This window comes from Trichechus manatus, unplaced genomic scaffold (assembly GCF_000243295.1).
Source record: "Trichechus manatus latirostris isolate Lorelei unplaced genomic scaffold, TriManLat1.0 scaffold00100, whole genome shotgun sequence".
Lineage (NCBI taxonomy): Eukaryota > Metazoa > Chordata > Mammalia > Sirenia > Trichechidae > Trichechus > Trichechus manatus.
In genome coordinates, this window is record NW_004444036.1 from 2,848,248 (window position 1) to 2,867,481 (window position 19,234).

Sequence of the window (19,234 nt, forward strand, 5' to 3'; positions counted from 1 at the left end):
GTAATCACCGGCCAGCAAGGACTGGATTTAAAGAGGAAACCTCTTGACTGCAAGATCACAAGTCAGGAGCGTGGACGGAGGCCTGGGGAAGGGACTGAGTGACAGAAAAGGCTAGTTCTGGGCGTTTCCTCGAGGTGGTCCCTCCTTACCTGATAACAAAGGATGGTTTGCTGCACCAGCCGCGCGTACCCGTCCAGGCGGACCCCGGAATTGCTCCTGCTCCGCATATTCCCGATGCTCCGGGGCGGGGGCGCCCGACCTGCTGCGCTGAGCGGAGACGCCCGAGCGGACCTGGTTCCCAGACACGCACAGCCTAGGGCGGCTCTCGGGTTGGGGGCCGAAGAGGTCGAGACTTTTTTGAAATGACAGAACCAGAGTGTGATGCAAAGCTAGCCAACCAGAGTTTCGCACGGCGGGGAGGCGCGGGGGCGGACACCGGGGCTGGCGTGCGGGCGGCCCCGCCTAGGCCAGGCCTCCACACTCCCGCGCCTGCAGGGCCCGGGTTCCAGGCATGCGGGGAGAACGCCTCCGCCAAGCCTCTTGTGTCTTGGGGCGGTCTGAGAAGGCCCCGGGGCAGCCACCACCCCTCCCCGAGGCGGGAGACACAGGCCTGGCCACCGGGGCGTTCCACCCCGGTCAGTTCACAGCCCGCCCCCGCCCCGGCGGAACCCACGGAGTCCAGCCTCAGGGGCACGAAGCTACCCCTCCACGCTCCTTTCCTTACCCGCCGGCAGTCAACCCTATCCGAGGCGGGAGAAACAGGCCCGCCCACCGCGGTCACCTGGGCGCCGTGGGCCCGCCCCGCGCGGAGCGCAATCCGCCCAGCTAGGCCGGAGCGGGAAGGAGAAGGAGACGGCCTGCTGCGGCCCCGCCCCCGCTGTACGCCACTCGGGCTTCACAGCTCCGCCCCAGCCGCGAACCCACTGAGGGCGTGAAGAGTCGCCGCTGGAGGGGGAAGGGAAGAGTGTGGCTGGTGGGAACAGCCCGGGGCGGGCCTCCAAGCCCACCAGAAACCTGAGAAACGGGCCGCCCACGACGACCCACTGGGCGCCTCTCCGTGGGCCAGGATCGTAGCCTTGCCCCTGGGCTCGCCCCCGCCGCCGAAGGAAACCTAGTAGTGAGGCCCAGCCGGGAAGGGTAAGAGGGCGGCGGGGGCAGGGTTCCCGAGCTGTCCCCAGCCGCATGCGCGCCGCTCCCTGCACCAGGCACAACCCGATACTCCTAAAACTTAAAATGCTTTACAGTTTCTGGTGGCAGCTAATTACCTACAATTCAAAATCCTCGGCCCTGTATTCATTGCCCACCCAAATCTAACACCCATATGAACTACACTGGACAGCTAGGCTAATGCAGTCATTTCTGCAAGCCCTTTGCTAGTCTCCGTGTATTTACCCAGTAGGCTCTTTCTCCTTGCCTGTCTGAGCCCTATCTTTCCTTTAAGGGCCAGCTCCGCTTCTCTCTCCTATTAACCTTCCCCAGTCTTTGAATTCCCACAGCAATTTCTTTAGTAAGAGTTTAGGACTTGGAGTCAGACCAAATTAAGTTCAAATGCCAGTTCTGCCATTTACAAGTTGTGTGATCTTCAGCATGCTGTTTTAGCTCTTTGAACTTCAATGTTCTTGTCTGTAAAATGGGGATAATAATAGCACTTACCTCATAGGGAGGCTATGAAGATCAAGAGGATAATATAAAGCACTTAGCAGCATGACTGGCCGGTAGGGAAGTACCTAGTAAACCATAGCTGTTTGCATCATTTGGCAATAATGTATTGCCTCATATTGTTATTTATGTTTTCATACATGAATGAGACATGTTTTTCTAACTGGGTTGTAAGTTCCTCATTGGAACAGATTTTGTCCTATCCTGTCTGGTACAGTGTTGAGCATGTAGTTGGAGCTCAATTAATGTTGGCTGAATGTATGAATGACAATCAGTCTTGCTCAGCTGGGTTTCCTTATGTTTGGTCCTTAACCACACTCATGTTAGATATTCCAGAACATGAATCTGTGGCTTTACTCCATCACTCAACTAAAACACCAAACTCATCAGGTGACATACTTTTTGTCTTCTTACTATTGTTCTTGAATTATGCAGCAATCCATGTTATGTGCCCCCATACAGAGTTTGCTATGGCCTAGGAGTAAATAAGGAGTCCCTGAGTGGCACAAACAGTTAAGCGCTCGACTGCTAGTTGAACGGAACCCATCCAGAGGTGACTCGGAAGACAGACGTGGTGATCTGCTTCTGAAAGGGCACAGCCTTGAGAACCCTATGGAGCAGTTCTACTCTGCACACAAGGGGTCACCATGAGTCAGAATCAACCGGAAGGCAACAACAGGAGTAAATAAAACTAGACATTAAGTTACCATTAAATCTCTTTTCAGAGTCAGGATATATACTCTTACTAGAATTCTCCTGTAGTCTTCTGCATTTAAAAGCTGGGATCATGGGTTCTTTTTTTACTGTTTTTGTTCGATTGGGTGTTTCTTCAGGAGTCCATTCATTTTGCAGCCGTAGTGGAAATATCTGGTAACTTTTGCTCATTACCTAGCATTTCCATCCAGCATAGAAACATTTTCAGTTTCTTGATCTCATTCTTTGTCAATTCTACTACACACACACACACCCCTCTTTTGGTGTATAGCCAGTCTACATTCTTAGGCTTTGGTCTATGCATTAATGAACATTGTCATATAAGCTGTGTTTCAATAAGCTTGAAATTCCGTAATAAAATATAATGCAAATCAAGAAGGCAGGCTATTTCTTTTTAGCTTTTAAGTTCCCAATGTCAGTGATTCATTTTGGACTAGGAAGCTGTGCTATATAAGAATCAGTCTCATATCTTAGTAGCCTCATGTCCCTGAGATACAAAACCTCCGTATCTTGTCCCTCTTACCCATGAAGACTTTCTCTTGTTATTACCCAACAGAAATCTGTCTTCAAGTCATTTCTTAAATATTTGTCAAGGATCAGATAGGGTATGGACAGGGTATGTTATTATTTGTATCTGAAGCCAATTCTGATCTTCGTATAGATGAAAACCTAGCAGTGGGCCCTGGGGTGCTACCATATATGACTTGTCTGACTTCTACCAGAGGGTGTGCCCATTGTCATGTCACAGGGCTTCTGCCCAGGCTACACATCACCGTCCCAATGGAAACCAACAAGTTTCTCTTGAGGGCTCAGGTCTTTGACTCTAAAGAAAAGCAGTCCACCTTTTGACTCAGAGGAGAGGGTCAATTCTAAATTGATTTGCTGAAAATTGCCAACTTGCCAAATTTAGTTATTTCTATAACAATTTTAGTTGATAGGATATAATTTTGTTTTTCATCATAATATTTTAAGGAATGTTGAATTTGTCTCTGTTCCAGCTTCCTATAGCTAGTTTGAGACTGAGGTAAAGAGAGAAAACACTGGGGAATATCATAATAACATATATATGTGTTTATGTGTGTGACAGAGATGCAAATATATACTAAGATTTCTTCATGGTGAAGAATATATTTATGGAATATATTTAATATATTATTGAAGAATATATTCAATTTGTCTGCCCCAATTTGTCGATGCTGTAAACCTGGAGACTGAAGAGGAAAAACGAAAGAATATACTGATAAGAATTCTTCACATTCAAGATTATGTTCTTCTGGGTCAGTTCTACTCTGTCCTGTTGGGTCGCTATGAGTTGGAATTGACTCCACGGCACACAACAAGAACATGCCCCTTCAGACTCCAAATTGCAGCAGTGAGAAGCTGAGGCAGAGACAAACTGAACAGACCTTAGCATACTGTTATGGAAACAAAATGACACCAAATAAGTCCATTTGGAGAATTGGTCATTTGGTAAATGAGCTCTTCGTGGAAACAGCCTTCAGCAAACTGACCTGCTTCCTGGGTAACCTCATTAGATACAACCCAGTATCCCAAATGAAACTATTTCACTGCTCTGAATGACAATAATCATGATGCTGCTCACTAGAGTTAACAGAGTTCCTTTGTGGGGTTAATGACTGCAGTGTGTTTTGGGGGCAAACTTCTCCAATGTTCGGAGGAAATGCTTCTTCAAATACTGGCCACTGCTCTGACATTCTTTGCTTTCTAGTATCGGCACCACCTCTGTCTCCTTATACTAGAAGCTCAGATCGTTGGACCACTTTTAAACCCAAAGGAGGATACTTCTCAGGAACATTCTATTCTCTCTGCCCTGCCCCTTATCTTTCTAAAGTAAAAAACAGAGCTACTGACAAGAGAGTTTGGCTTAAAGCCCAGACATAACCATTACTAAACATTTTGATCAAAGATTCTATATTAGAATCCTGATCAAAAGGGGGAAAATGCAGAACAGAACTTCAAATTCTCATGGACTGCAGACTTTCTGGAGCCATGAAGGCTGGATGAACCCCTGGAACTATTGCCCTGAGACCAAAAATATCCCCTGAAGTCTTCTTAAAACCAAACAATAGTTTAGCTTAACTAGTAAAAAATGTCTGCCTTGAGCATTATGCTCTTTTGAGAACTATCTATATAGGATCAAAGTGACAACAGCAACTTGAAAGATTAGACAGGAACCTTATGGGGCAGTGAGTTTATATTAATAGGGGAGGAACAACTCAGAAAAGGAGGGTGAGAATGGCTGCACAACTTGAACGTAATCAATTTCACTGAGCTGTAGATGTAGAAACAGTTGAACTAGTGTATGTTTTGCTGTGTATATACTCAACAACAACAAAATAAATTTTAAAGAAAGAAAATACACAATAGGCAAAAAGGGAGGAAGGATCTAAAGAACATGAGATATTGTGCATCTTTTTATGTACACTTTAGTTACATAACCTGCCTCAGGAGATTAGTTCCTGAGAGGTCTCACACCCCAAATCCTGAGTATCTCACCACCTTCTTTGCAGCAACTGAGGATCTTGGAAGGACAGACTGCTCAGAGGCTGCTTACAGGGATGAGGCCAGCTTCTCCCTTTGTGGCTCCTACATGCTAACTAGCTCCTCAGAAACCCCAAATCCCGTCTTCGCCATCTTGAAATCCTCCTGTTTGATGCTGAGGAAGCAGGAATGTGGAGAATCAGAATCCGGGGCTTATGTAGGCCAATGACAACATGTGTTAAAGGAATCCTCTTGAAAGAATAATGGGAAAATGGAGAAGAGGACTCAGAAACTGGTCTCATGAGGCATAACAACTTTTGCTCTAATTTCAAAGTGTGCCTGCTGTTTCCCATGCGATATGACTGTTGTGTTGGTCTTAATCAGGCACGCCTTTACCACCTCACCCGTGCCACGCTGCCCGAGAAACAGACTGCAAACATTTTGTCTTTGTGAAAGTTATTAAACGTACTTAACTACAAATTTATTTGGTCGATTGTAACATTTTTTGTCGACTGTAACATTTTTTTTGTCGATTTTACCATATAAATACAAGACAATTAAATAAATCCAAGAAGAAAGATTGCAAAGGCAAATCAGCACTCACAGAAATGTATTCCATTATTACTATGATTAGCCTGGGATACAACGTTCACTTGAAATATATGCAAGGGAACCTTAGTGAAAGACCTAAAGGGTTTTGAAATGTTCCTAATGAGGACATACTGAGGCAGTGCTCAAGAAGCTGTAGGTGGGAAGCAAAATAGACCCTATATAACTAGGAGCAGTCAAGGTTTGATATAACAAGAAACCATAGCAATGCAGGATAGTTCGCTGTCCCCAGTAGCTGCTCCCCGTTGTCACTCTACACTCTTCCAGACTTGTTTGAAAAAAAATAATTCTAGCTCTGGCTAGGCCCAAGTGTAGCAGGCATTAACAATCAACAGCGTAGCAGGCGTTAACAAAGTACCATGTAGTTGCCTTACTTTTAAAGAACGGCAATATGATTTTTTTCCTAATATAGATCCTTTTTAAAAAGTAATCCTACTCTACTCCCCTCTTCTGAAAGGCTCCGGGGATTTGAGAAGTGGCAGTGTATGTATCTCTTCCACAGTCACAATTTTCCTGACATCCGGTCTAGATTACAGTTCCATCCCTCTCTGTGGCTAAGGTATTAAGCTAAACATCTTGGTGCAGATTCCATCATCTGATAATTAGGGATGAGGTTGGGGCTGGATATTGGTATTGGGCGCCGCAGACAGTTGTACAGGTTGTACCCTGCACAAGGATGCACAGCTAACCGGGTGAGTGGGCTAAAATTTGGCCCCACCGTTTGCCAAGCCACCAGCCCGTGGGGCTGTGTCCTCCCAGTAGGGGTGCCTTTTTCTAACTCTCCCAAAGACATTCACTGTACAGCTCATTGTGGCACTGTCTGCTGACATTCTATCTGGCCGGCATGGTTCTTTTTTCTTTAAATTTCAGTGAAGTTGCTGTATTTCACATCCCATATCATCTCCAAATAGAGCTTTAGAATTCACTGAACCAGCAAAGATTTTCCGAGTTATCACATTACATAAAACAACATAACCAGAATTCTACAAAAGAATAAATTTACACAGTAGAAAATAAATATAAAAAAGGGAGAAGTAAGATTGTTGACATGTAGGTCACTAGACTTGAGCTTATATACAACAGGAGCATGCACAACTAAACTCACCAACAGGCTGAAGCCAAGGGTTGCTTTATAGGACGTTATCAGAGGGAACTTAACCTCTTTAAAAATGTGGCCAGCAACTGACTAACTTTTTTTTACATAAATCTTATTCTCAGTGTGTTGTTTAAAACCAGTCTTTTAAAACAAAGGATAAGGCACCACACTGCAAATATAATGCCTTGGCTTTCCCTTCCCACAGGAACCACTGCCCTCAATGAACGTATGCCCCTCCCGAGGTTGCTGAGTATAAAACAAATTGGTTTTCGTACATCTCACAGTGCGTAAAAGGTAAAAATGGACATTTTCACACTGTCAAGCATCATGCTTTGATTTTAGAAAAAGGAATCACATTTGCTCAATAAAGTGTAAGCTTCCCCGTTTTGAAGTCCTTCTGAATGCGATACGGCTTTTCCCGTTGCACGAGTCTTCTTTCTCATTAAACACGTGCTGTTTTCCAGAGAACTCATGAAGGCACACGTCTCCATTCTGAACGCTGAAAGAAACGCCGTTCCTCTCCGTAGAAGCATTCCCTGTAAAAGGAGAAGCTAAAGCAGTAGCATGAAGTATTCACAGGAAACATAAAAAAGAACTAAACTCGAACACCACTTTATTCATATGCCTGGTTTAAAAATTTCTACGATAGACTGTCATACTTTATTTACTTTTCATTCCTTCCCTGAGGGCTCTTAAAATAAGCCAAACAAATTGGAGATTGATTCAGAAACTGGTTCGCTATGGCAGTTTTTGTTTTGGTTTTTATGAAACGGATGACATATTTAGGAAGGCGATGTAGTGAATTTTTAAAGTCCATTTCCTAACTCCAGTTGGGCATAGATTGACTTCAAGGAGTAGCAAATGTGCAGTATAGCCTAATGTAATATTGTGGTTTCCCAAAAGGTTAAGGTTAACACAGGTTCTCACATGTACCCTTACAAGGTTCTTGGTTCTCTGAGATTCCTATAAAATGGAAACTTTGTACTAGAGAAACCTAGAGAGACCAGCTACGACAGTCAAGGCAGGAAGAAATCATCTCTTTCCTAGACTAAACCAGCCCCTCTGACTACATCAGGACATGAATGATTCCCAAGAGGAAACCACCAATTCCAACGTAAGAGAGGGCCAGGGAGGAACTGGGCTTTCTAGGGCAATTGTGCATTGGAGCTATGCCTCCTTTATCCCAAGCAGGCCCTGAATAGCAGGGGAACACAGCTACAGCTGTCTTCAGCTACCTACTGTCATCCTTTTGACCATTATACCACTGGGAAATAAGATAGAAAGCTGAATAAGCAGCCCGTTTGTTAGTTCATGACATAATAATAATAATAACAGTGTTAAGAATGCTGTAAGTATTATCTCACTTATAACCCTATGGGGTGGGTACTATTATTGTCCCCATTTCACAGATGATGAAATGGAGGTTTCAGAAGTTAAGTGCTTTGCCCAAGGTTACCCAGCTCAGAAGTGATGGAATCAACATGGGATGTTTCTGACACAGCTGAAACAGGGCCTGTGATTTTCTGAGGCAGCTGCCCTGATTTGGTCATTTTGGCTTCAGGACATTTATATAGAGTTTGACCTGTCATCATAAACCGTTAAACTTTCAGCTTCTTTTTGGAAATTGCTAAGTCACATGGGTGATAGGTATCACCACCCTATTCCATCCCTCAGCCATCCCAATGGGGACCAGGGAGTTAGGGATGTCCACCTGACATGCATATTAAATATTTGGCCATTTTGGTGGCCTTAAAATGCACCCCAAGCTTGCTGTCAGGCATCAAAAATAGCTGTGTCAAATCAGTCTTGTCAAACAGCCTTGTCAAAATGTGCTGCTTCCATCAAATCCTATTCCTGGAAGGATGACAATACATTCATAAGGCCAGGCAAGTGAGGCTTCATCTCTGAGCTCTTTCTAGAATCTGAAAAAATCTGGTTAATGGATTAAGAGCTCCAAGCACTTCTATCCAAGCCAGTAGGCTTCCTAATTCTTGATGACCCACCCTGCTCCTCTGATTTCTCTATTTTGAACTGCTTTCTCATGCCCTGGTGGCACAGTGGTTAAGAGCAATGGCTGCTAACCAAAAGGTCGGCAGTTCGAATCCACCAGACGCTCCTTGGAAACCCTATGGGGCAGTTCTACTGTGTCCTATAGGGTTGCTATGAGTCGGAATCCACTTGACAGCAGCGAGTTTGGTTTGGTTTGGTTTTCTCATGCCAGCTTCTTAACCAGCCTGGATTCCCACCACTTCAACTCTGATTACCTACATTTACCATATTTTTACACAAATAACGTGCGCCTTCTACATTTGTTTGCCAATCACACCATCCCCCCCATGAGATTTTTTGGTAAGCACTACTATGCCAATTTTTTTTACATGTTGCTGTAAAATACCTGCGGTGGGGGGGGGGGAGCGTTCGGTTGGCAAACAAACACAGAAGGCACGTTATTTGCATAAAAACACGGTAGTCATTCCTGATAGAAGCTTTTGACGCAGAGCCCAGAGCTTTCCCTCTGGTATCTACAGTAAAGATATAAGGCCATGTGGCGCTGCTTGTCATCTTTTAGGACAGTAGTTCTCACCAAGGGGCAATTTTACCCCCCAGGGGACATTTGGTAGTGTCTGGAGACAGTTTTTGTTGTCATACCTGGTGGGGGGGAGTACTATTGGCATCTAGTGGGTAAAGGCCAGGGATATTGCTAAATATCTTACAATGCACAGGACGGACCCTCACAACAGAGAATTATCCAGACCAAACGCCCGCAGTGCTGAGGTTGAGAAAGCCTGCTTTAGCAGAATCCTATTACATTTTACAAGTCTATACAAACCAGCAGGACCTCCCATCTTTGGGCAATTAGAAAACTATTTGGTAGATGTACGAACCTTCTCATAAACTTTATTTGAACTAGTCATAAACAGCGCTACTATCCTAAAACAATGAATAAAGGCAAATAGGATCGTATTCTCCAGAGAAGGGGAAAGTATACGAGCAGAACTGACGTTTTTATAAAAATGCAAAAGATACATTAAAAAGCAAAAGGTAGAGGGAGATAAGATAAAGCTTTCATGAGTAATACACAGCCCAGTTTGAGGAAAGAAAAAGTGTAATGAAAGTTTCCACTAGAAATGTCAGAATTAGAGCAAAGGAGGCTCAGCGGTCACCTGTACATGTTGGTGACCTATATGGCTACCAACACTGCTCACAAGTCATCTTGTGGTATCTGGTATATTCGTGGGGATCTGGGCACTGTCACCATGCAGCCACAGTGAGGGAAACAATTAACCAACATGACAAGCAACAAATACGAAGGCTTCAAAGGGTCAAAAATGTACATGACGACATATGCAATACAAACCGATCTCGTCTCATTGACTACGTTAGGTACTGCCCTCACAGAAACAGCACAGTACTGAAGCCTTTGAACAAGACTTCCATGACGACTAGCAACATTAAAACTTTTAGATCATCATCACACCCCATTGTGAAAAAGGAAATCTTAAAAAATAGAGACAGAGTTGTTCTGGTATTTGCTCTAAAATGAATTAATTCATTTGGATTATTAAACTTTCTCTTTTAGAAGGGAACCACATTTTGATCCATTCATCTTCCATTTGCTTCACTTTGCTTAGCAAAAATGCCATTCAAGGAGAAAACTATGAAAAACAAAAACAAAAACAAACACTAGTTTGAGAAATACTATATTGAGACATACGTACCATTCCCGTCTACATGCACTGAGCAATCATTATTCACTAGGAGTGTGGTGGAGTTAGTGGAGTTACTGTTTGACTGCAAGGAATTTGAAGAGCTGGACACTCCTTGGTTTACAGTCTGCTTCTTTAAACCATTAGTAGCAGTTTTACTCCAGTCTACAGCAGAATAAGCATTACAGAAAAACAGGGCGGTATGTTGAAGCTCAAATGCAAGAGGCAGATCAGTGTAACAAGTTCTAGCAACTACTTTCTCACACATTTCACAGGCTGGTGTGATAAAATGTATTTTACTTTAAGGTGATATACGCTTGTCCTTTAAATGACTACCTGGTTAAAAGTCACCTATATTCTTCGGGAACTAAAGGCCAAGCTAGTTTGATTGTGTCTACAAAAATTCATTGAATTAGGTAGTCATTCAGAAGCACTGACTGTCTTCCCCAGAACACAAATCACTGATGGTTCTTAAATCCATGGAAATGACTGAACTCTCTGTGCACTGTTATTTTCTGAGTGCCAACCACTGTGTTCCCCCAGATACTGCAAAGGTGGTATCCATGGGTGGTACTGATGGAAAGGAGTCCCTGGGTGGTACAAATGGTTACCACGGTTGGCTGCTAACTGAAAGGTTGGAGGTTCGAGTCCACCCAGAAGCGCCTCAGAAAATCAACCCTTGAAAACCCTGAGGAGCACAGTTCTACTCTGACACACACAGAGTCACCATGAGTCTGAATCAACTCAGAAGCAACTGGTTTTTTATTGATGCAAAAGGAATTCAAGCTTTTCAAATATTACTTCATTTTTCCTATTTTCTTAAAAATGAGCTATTCGTTACAATAAGGCGTATGTGAAAATAACTTCAAAATAACCAAATTTATGCTAAAGCTTATATAAAAAGTCCGGCCCATTAACAAACTAAGCAACTGACAACCAGGACCTGTGGAGAAAAGGTTGAGTCCAGGCTTAAAAAATTATAAAGGTAAATTTTCAAAATTACTTTGGGTAAATGAAAAGCATGAGTCAAAAGGACATTAAGTCTAAAAATTTCACTGTTGCTTCATGCAAGAGGCAGCCAACCCACTAATTCTATTGCTCCCTAAATTCCCAGATATGAATGTAATTACTTTTTAGTTCACTAGGTTTTTAAGAAATGTTCAAAACCAATCTTTTCTGTTGAGCAGGTGCCGTTCACAGATTTCTGGATTGGATGACCCTTTGGCAGTGACTGCTTGGGATCTTAACTTACACAATCTTTACCTCAAGATTTAAGAGGAAGGCGAAAAGTAAGGTAAATCTTTACCAGAATTTTCAGCCAGCCGTAACTTTCCACAACAAAGATACCGCCTCCACTGCTTCCTGACATTCTCTTTTGCTACACAGTAAAAGATGAATATGAAAAACCCTAAGGGAAAAAACAAAAACATAACACGATGAATTCCAAACGAAGACCTGGATGCCCATGAGCTTACTTTACACAAAAGAAATTCTTTGGCAGCTGTGGGCCAAGTGAAATCTTGCAAATTGAATAAACCATTTTGATGCATGGTGACCCCATGTGTGTCAGAGTAGAACTGTGCTCCACAGGGTTTCCAATGGCTGATTTTTCAGAAGTAGATCGCCAGGCCTTTCTTCTGAGGTGCCTCTGGGTGGACTCAAATCTCCAAACTTTCGGACAGCAGCTGAGTGCATTAACCCTTTGCACCACCCAGTGGCTCCTGTTAATTCAATAAAACATCTAAAGTTGTGGCAAAGCTTACCATGGAAGGGCATCCCAGGGGTACTCTCTTTGTAAGATAGACTAACATCACATTTCCAAAATTAAACTCACCGGCTCCCCTGTCACATCCTGTCCTTGGCCTGCATTCCTGTCGTGGAAGTACAAGCCTTCCATCCACCCAGGAGTCCAGGGCAGACTTAGGTTCCTCCCTCTCCATCTCCAAGTTCTGTCAAATGGCATCTCCTCAGTCACCTCACACCCCTCACCTCCTGTCCAGTCAACTGCCATGTCCCTTGTTTGAGCCTTACTCGCTCTGGTCTAGGCCACTCCATCATTTCCTCGTATGCCCCCTGCCTCCCTCTACCACACAGAAATTCTCCACTGGCATCCTGGCAAATACAGAGCAACACTAAAGGCTCGAAGAGGGCCCTGGTGCTCCACCTGCCACCCACCTCTGTCCTCAGCTCTGCAGCACAGGGCTCCTTACATAGCCCCATCTGTGCCACTCCCCCAGGCTTCTGCCAATAAGTATTTGTTCAACGAACAGATGGATTCTGAGTTCTCTCTCTTTACAATCCCCAACACATCTAACTTTAAATCTGCATTTTAAAATATAAGGCTTGCTATCGGGGGGTGGGTGCATGAGCCCACCTCAGAGACTGATAGCTTGACTACTGCACACCTGTGTTCATTTGCCACCCTAGAAGGCTGCCCCTGGTGGCATTAAGGGAGGAACAGCATGTATGAGAGAGCTCAAAATGAGGATACGCCATTCACGAATCAGAACCTATCCATGTTGTTATTAGTTTCCCTTGAGTCAGGTCTGATTCACGGAGAACTTATATATACAACAGAACGAAATGTTGCCCCATCTTGTGCTATCTTCATGATCTTTGGTATATGTGAGTCCAAGGAGCCCTGGTGGCATAAACGGTTAAGCGCTTAGCTGCTAACCAAAAGGTTGGTGGTTCGAACCCATCCAGCAGCTCCGCAGGAGAAAGGCCTCGTGATCTAGTTCCGTAAAGATTACAGCCAAGAAAACTCTATGGGGCAGTTCTGCTCTGGCACATAGGGTCACTATGAGTCAAAATCAACTCGATGGCACCTAACAACAACATGTTTGAGTCCATTGTTGCGACAATTATGTCAACCCATCTCATTGAGGATTTCTTCTTTAATCAACCCAAAAGCCTTATGAATTAGGCATTAGTCCTTTTATAGATGAAAGAATAAGTTCCTTCTCTGTATTCACATTCTAATGAGAAGATTTTTCTGAGGAGGTAGTTAGAACAATAAATTGGAGGGAAATGAAGAAAGAGGCAGGTTCAGTTTGCACATTAAATCTTTCAGGGTAGGTATGTTGTTTTCATGTCTATGATTAGTCTGATTCTGAGCATACTTTTAAAGTGTCTATTACTTTTTCCACACTATTGTTGGCACAAGAAGCCCTGCTGGCACAATGGGTAAGCACTCGGCTGCTAACCAAAAGGTCAGCAGTTCGAACCCACCAGCCACTCTGCGTGAGAAAAGACCTGGCGATCTGCTCCCATAAAGATTACAGCCTTGGAAACCCTATAGGGCAGTTCTAGTCTGTCCTATGGGGTCGTTATGAGTTGGAATCAACTTGGCAGTACACAACAACACTGCTGGCACCCTAAACCTTTTCTTAAAATCCTAAAAAGTGATTTGCTCCTTTTCCTGGTTTTCCTTTTAGTACTAGGGGACAGTGCTATGACACCTGGGTATACCAATTCGTGAACCGGTATGTTGTAGCTTAAAAACTAACAAGTGTATATAACCACAAGCATACTACCTGGCCTCCTCCAAATAAAGTAAGAACCGGTGGCCAAATTATGCATTGGAATTTCCTCTCCAGTTGGGCCTGCTTTGAAAACCAGCAAACGGATCTATTGCCTGATAAAAACTACAAGACGCTACTACAGGAGCAAAACGCAACAGGAAGAGAAAATGAGAAAAAGCAGAGGGCACAATTAAAAGGCACCCCAACAGGGGAAGTGAAATAAAAGGAAACCAAGGGCCAGTGAATTGTTGTCGTTATAATGTAAACTTATTAGCCTGCTCAGCTTTTAATGTCAACGCACTGCCATTAAAACTTCATCACAGTTGGCCAGCCTTTGATAACACTGACCTATAAGAATTGGTAATGTGCTTTCCTAAAGAATACCACGATGATGTTTCTGCAGCTGGGCTTCATTAACAAATGGAATTCTCTGAAGTAAAAGTCAATCAATGCACAGAGGTCCCAGCCCAGCAACTTCTCAGAATTAACCACAGGGCAAGAAGGCTGCTGCCCCACCAGCCGGCTGTCAGTTTGTGTACTATGGTGGCTTGCGTGTTGCTGTGATGCTGGAAGCTATGCCGCCAGTACTTCAAATACCAGCAGGGTTACCCATGGTGGAGAGGTTTCGGCAGAGCTTCCAGACTAAAGTAGACTAGGAAGAAAGGCCTGGCAATCTATGTCTAAAAACCCAATGGATTACAACAGAATATTGCCCGATATAGTGCTGGAAGATGAGCCCCCCAGGTTGGAAGGAACTCCAAGGACACAGTGGCCACAACAATGGACTCGGGCATACCAGTGACGGTGAAGATGGTGCAGGACCGGTCAACTTTTCACTCTGTTGTACATGGGGACGCCATGAGTCAGAGCTGACCCCAAGTCTACTAACTTCACATTCATCACTGTCTCCAAATCAAACACAGACTTAGGAGGTCAGAGTGGTGCACCCCCACAGGGACATCTATGGCATGTACACTTTTCTGTGCACATGCTCTACTTCAGTAAAAGTTAAAAAAAAAAAGGAAAAAAAGTAAAGCACCAAGTGAAGGAAGTGTAATTGGCTCGCTCAGAAAGTTCCTGGCAGGTTCCCGTCAATATGTTCTCTGTGCTGAGATAATGAAGAATACTAAGAAAAAAGCACCACTTCTTGAATTTAGCGAACACCTTTCTTTCAAAGACCTCAAAGCACCTTTTCTCATAGATAAACCTGTTTTTCAACGAATATACCTAAAACGACTAAATAAGCTACTTTGCAGATACTTTAGTAGCAATATATTCCTTTATAAAGAGCCCTGGTGGCACGATGGTAAAGCACTGGGCTGCTAACCAAAAGGTTGGTGGTTCGAACCCACCCAGGGGCTCTGTGGGAAAAAGACCTGGCAATCTGCTCTCGTAAAGATTACAGACTAGAAAACCCTATGGGCAGTTCTACTCTGTCACATGGGGTCACTGTGAGTCAGAATTGACTTGACAGCCCCTAACAACATATTCCTAACCTCTGCTGGAATACTTCCATTGTTGGGGAGCTCCTTGCCTTACAAGGCAGCTAATAAGCATTTTCTAATGCCCTACAGTTCTGTTCTCCATTGAGTTCAGGCTTCACACTGGCGGCACTTAGAGGCACCCTGGTGGCACAGTTGTTAAACGCTCAGCTGCTAACCAAAAGATCAGCAGTTCGAACCCACCAGCCACTCCTCGGTAGAAAGATGTGGCAGTCTCCTTTCGTAAAGATTTACAGCCTTGTAAACCCGATGGGATGGTTCTACTTTGTCCTATAGAGTCACTATGAGTCAGAATCGACTCGATGGCAGTGGATTTGGTTTGGGTTTGAGGATCATTCAGCTTGTACTAAATACTGTAGAGCTCACCTTGTAAGGTATTAAAGATGGCAAAGAGATACATGAATGTGACGTTAACTGGTCCCCAGGCAAAGAAGGCAAAGCCCCAAGTAATTCCCAGCAAAAATGTAAGGCCGGCAACACTCCTGAGGTCTTGAATACTGGTTTTCCGCTGGGCCCCCAGCTGCTTCTTCCTTTTAATTCGACAGAGCTGGACCAGGACCACAATGAACATGCTGACGTTCAGCAAAAATATCACACAGAAATATCCCACAACCGTAATATAGAATACAGCATTGCTGTTGATCCAGCAACTAGAATGGAGGGGGGGGGGACAGAAAAACATATTACAATGCTGAAATATATTTCGGCATGAATACAATGAATCTATAACGTTTGACTGAAATAGCGTCTACAAATACAAAAGAGAAAAATGATAAAACTGCTGTTCTCTACAACCATTTATAGCTCTAGGGAGAAAAAAAAATCTAAGAGAGTTTATTTTAGGGCACTTGGTGATTGAAAGTATTTAAATAATATCTTTTTTAAACATCCAGAATTTTACCCCTGTAAATCCTAGTAACTCTATTCCTTGTGTCTTTATTAATATAACTGGCATTTCATTTTTATCATAGGCGTACAAAAATGGTTCCAAAATACTTCTTTCTAATTCCTTTTTTTATACTTAAGTAGTACATGGCACTTGCAACTAGCTCATCTCATTATATCTGACTGCAAAGGCTGTTCTGTAAATTGTACTGGATTTCATTAGGTGAGAGTGAGTCAATATGCTGATTACGTCCTCCATTTCCTTGGAGGCTTTGTACTCACAAGTCATCAGGTGAACCATTGGGAAATTTCCCGTAGGATCCAAGCCCATAGTTATCTGGGGATATGACCAGGACTATAGCCACAACCACAGCTGGAACTCCTGGAAGATGGGAAATATTGGTCACCAACAGTTCTAATAACCAAAGGTAATGAGAAGAAAAATTAGAGATCACATTCTATATAATTCTTGTGGCAGAGACTGGCTAGTGTCTTGTGGCTAGAGACTGGGCACAGAGCTAGACATCTCCCAGTTTCCCTTGCAGTTAGGTACGTGTGGCCACATGACTAAGTTCTGGCCAATGGGATATGGGCAGAAGTGATCTGCTCCAACTCCATGCCTGCCCCAGAAAAACCTCCCGCACTATCCTCCATTCTCTTTTCCCCTACGTTCAGGGCAACCTTGGAAGTCATGCCTCCAGGCAGAGCCTCTGTTAGCTTGGATCCCTGAAGAACTGCAAGATCAGAGAAGACCCCTCCACTCCGTTAACAGACTGTGCGTGAGTGAGAAATTATCTTCTACTGAGATATCAGGGTTTATTCATTACAGCAGCTAGCGCTACCCTGAATTCACACGCTTCCGGAATGTAATTTTAAGGATCAGGTGTCAAGCAAAGTGAAGGGCTCCAAAATGTAAACCAAATGTTAGCCACAGTCAGCATACCATGATTACCAGTGTTAACCTGACTGTAAAACCCGCTGCCGTTGAGTCGATTCTGTGACACTATAAGACAGAGTAGAACTGCCCCATAGGGTTTCCAAGGCTATAATCTTTACGGAAGCAGACCACCACATCTTTCTCCAACAGAGCAGCTGATGGGTTCAAACTGCTGACCTTTTGATTAGCAGCTGGATGCTTAACCACTGTGCTACCAGGTCTCCGACCTAACTCCCAAAATGGAGTCACTTATGCTAAGCCCCATGTCCGCAAAATGAAACCTAGCTAGTTCCTATTTCCTGTAAATACCTGACCTTCCCAGGAGCCCAAATCCAAGTCAATCAATTGACTCTTCTGGAAATGGAAACCTAGGCTAGTCAATCAGGACTTGCCTGCTTAGTTTAACCTTGTTCAAAATTTCCCCTTTAGCCCAAATAAGGAAAGAAAATGCCCGCCAGCCACTCTAAAATTTGGCCAGTATTGCTTCCTTGTTCCTGTGTATCTACGACTACAAAACCCTTTTGCTTTATACTGACTTCCAGACCAGACATTCCCCGATACATCAACTGAAAAATAAAGCTTTTATGAGTTTGTACACAAATTTAATACTGTGGAAATTGTAATTTTTAACTCCAGCAACTCTGGATGAATCTTTAATTATGAAACCCAAAGTCCTCAAATGATTATATGGAACCCTTTGAAAGAGAGGAGTTTGACCTGGCTGATTTGGGGATGGTGACTGCCACTATCCTGATCCTCTCAGGCACTTCCGCTAAGACAAGGCTCAATGAGAAGGCTCCTCCCAGCTTAAAATGCCTTTTCCCTGGAAGGAGTCCTTCTCAGCCCTCCACCCATCCCCCTGCCCCACACTGCCACCTCCTGCTCTGCACGCAGACCAGCCTGACAATCTCAAGGCTCTAGTAAACAAAAAACAATTCCTTCTCACAGATGGGTACAGGTCCTGGCACAATCTCACATATTATTTCATTTAATTCCTTTGTGTTTGTACCTTCCAGTGACGCTGACATATTATGATTTCCTAAGCGAGATACTTTTCTAGAAACAAAATACTGGAGGTGGGGGAGCTTGTCCTTGAACTTTAAGCCCTCTACAAAGAAGACAGACTCCATGGCCAATGTCAGAAGTGGTGACTTATCTTTCTGGGACGAGTGGGGAAAAGCTGTTGTTCTTCACAAAGATAGGATGACGGACAGGGTAACAAGGGTGATGAAGGGTCTACAGTCCTGTTCTGTAGGCAATATGTAAAGGACTATTTAGCCTGAAAAGAGGAAGGGGCCTGGGGCGAGTGCTTTAAAACAGCAGAAGGTATACTGCATAGGAAGTCAGAAAGCCAGGCTCAGTTGTTTTCTAGCTTTGTGAATCACGTCATCACTTTGAGCCAGTTCTTTACCTGGAGTTAGCAATAAATGCCATGCTAACTTCACTGGCTTGTCTTAAATGGGGTTACTTATGTGAAAATACTTTGAAAAAGAGGGCATTACGTACACTGTTATATATCACTTGTGGATTATTGAAAAGATTCTGGCAGAAGAAGTATCAGCACATTATTTTTTTACCTCAGAGCAAAACCAAGACCACTTGCTAAGTGCCACCAGTGTGAAGCCTAAACTTAATGGAGAACAGAACTGTAGGGCATTAGAAAATGGTTATTAGCTGCCTTGTAAGGCAACGAGCTCTCCAACAATGGAAGTATTCCAGCAGAGGGTAGATTAACTTTAGTGAAGCATAACTCAAGTCAAGTTGAAAGAAGCTCCAACATTGAATGGGGAGTTGAATGAAGAAACCTTCCAGATCTTTGGGGAGTCTAAGACTTTGTGACCTACCACCAACAGGTCGCATGACCTGAAATATTGTGCCAGTGTGGCAAAGACGTTACGTTAGGCATGTGCTTTCTCTCACTCTGCCCTTCTTGAGCATACCATCATGCGTACATGTGATATCTGGGAGGTACAAAGAGTGAGGTTCGCTGGGAGCCTGGGGACTGAGAGTTTAGCCTCATTACCACCAGCCTAACTTTTTCAATTTATCGAGCACCTTCTATGTGACAGTCTGAATTCCAGTTGCTGAGATACAAAGGG

At 43.8% G+C, this 19,234-nt stretch overlaps 2 protein-coding genes across 3 annotated transcripts in view; both read right to left on the reverse strand.

The window, feature by feature from the left end:
• The window catches only part of PHKA2 (phosphorylase kinase regulatory subunit alpha 2), a 77,681-nt gene extending 74,946 nt beyond the window's left edge, over window positions 1-2,735 (reverse strand). The window contains exons 1-2 of one of the 2 annotated variants that reach the window (XM_023737253.1): window positions 1,654-2,735; window positions 150-352 (exon numbers count right to left, since the gene is read on the reverse strand). In XM_023737253.1, coding sequence (XP_023593021.1) covers window positions 150-227 — 78 coding nt within the window. In that variant the 5' untranslated portion in view covers window positions 228-352; window positions 1,654-2,735. Of the gene's footprint in view, window positions 1-149; window positions 527-1,653 lie in introns of those variants that run through there. The other variant, XM_023737254.1, reaches the window with a different exon arrangement.
• A 4,196-nt stretch (window positions 2,736-6,931) lies between these two features.
• ADGRG2 (adhesion G protein-coupled receptor G2) overlaps window positions 6,932-19,234 on the reverse strand; it is a 69,126-nt gene continuing 56,823 nt past the window's right edge. The window contains exons 23-27 of the mRNA XM_023737255.1: window positions 16,481-16,580; window positions 15,680-15,963; window positions 11,594-11,695; window positions 10,300-10,452; window positions 6,932-7,116 (exon numbers count right to left, since the gene is read on the reverse strand). Coding sequence (XP_023593023.1) covers window positions 6,932-7,116; window positions 10,300-10,452; window positions 11,594-11,695; window positions 15,680-15,963; window positions 16,481-16,580 — 824 coding nt within the window. The remainder of the gene's footprint in view (window positions 7,117-10,299; window positions 10,453-11,593; window positions 11,696-15,679; window positions 15,964-16,480; window positions 16,581-19,234) is intronic.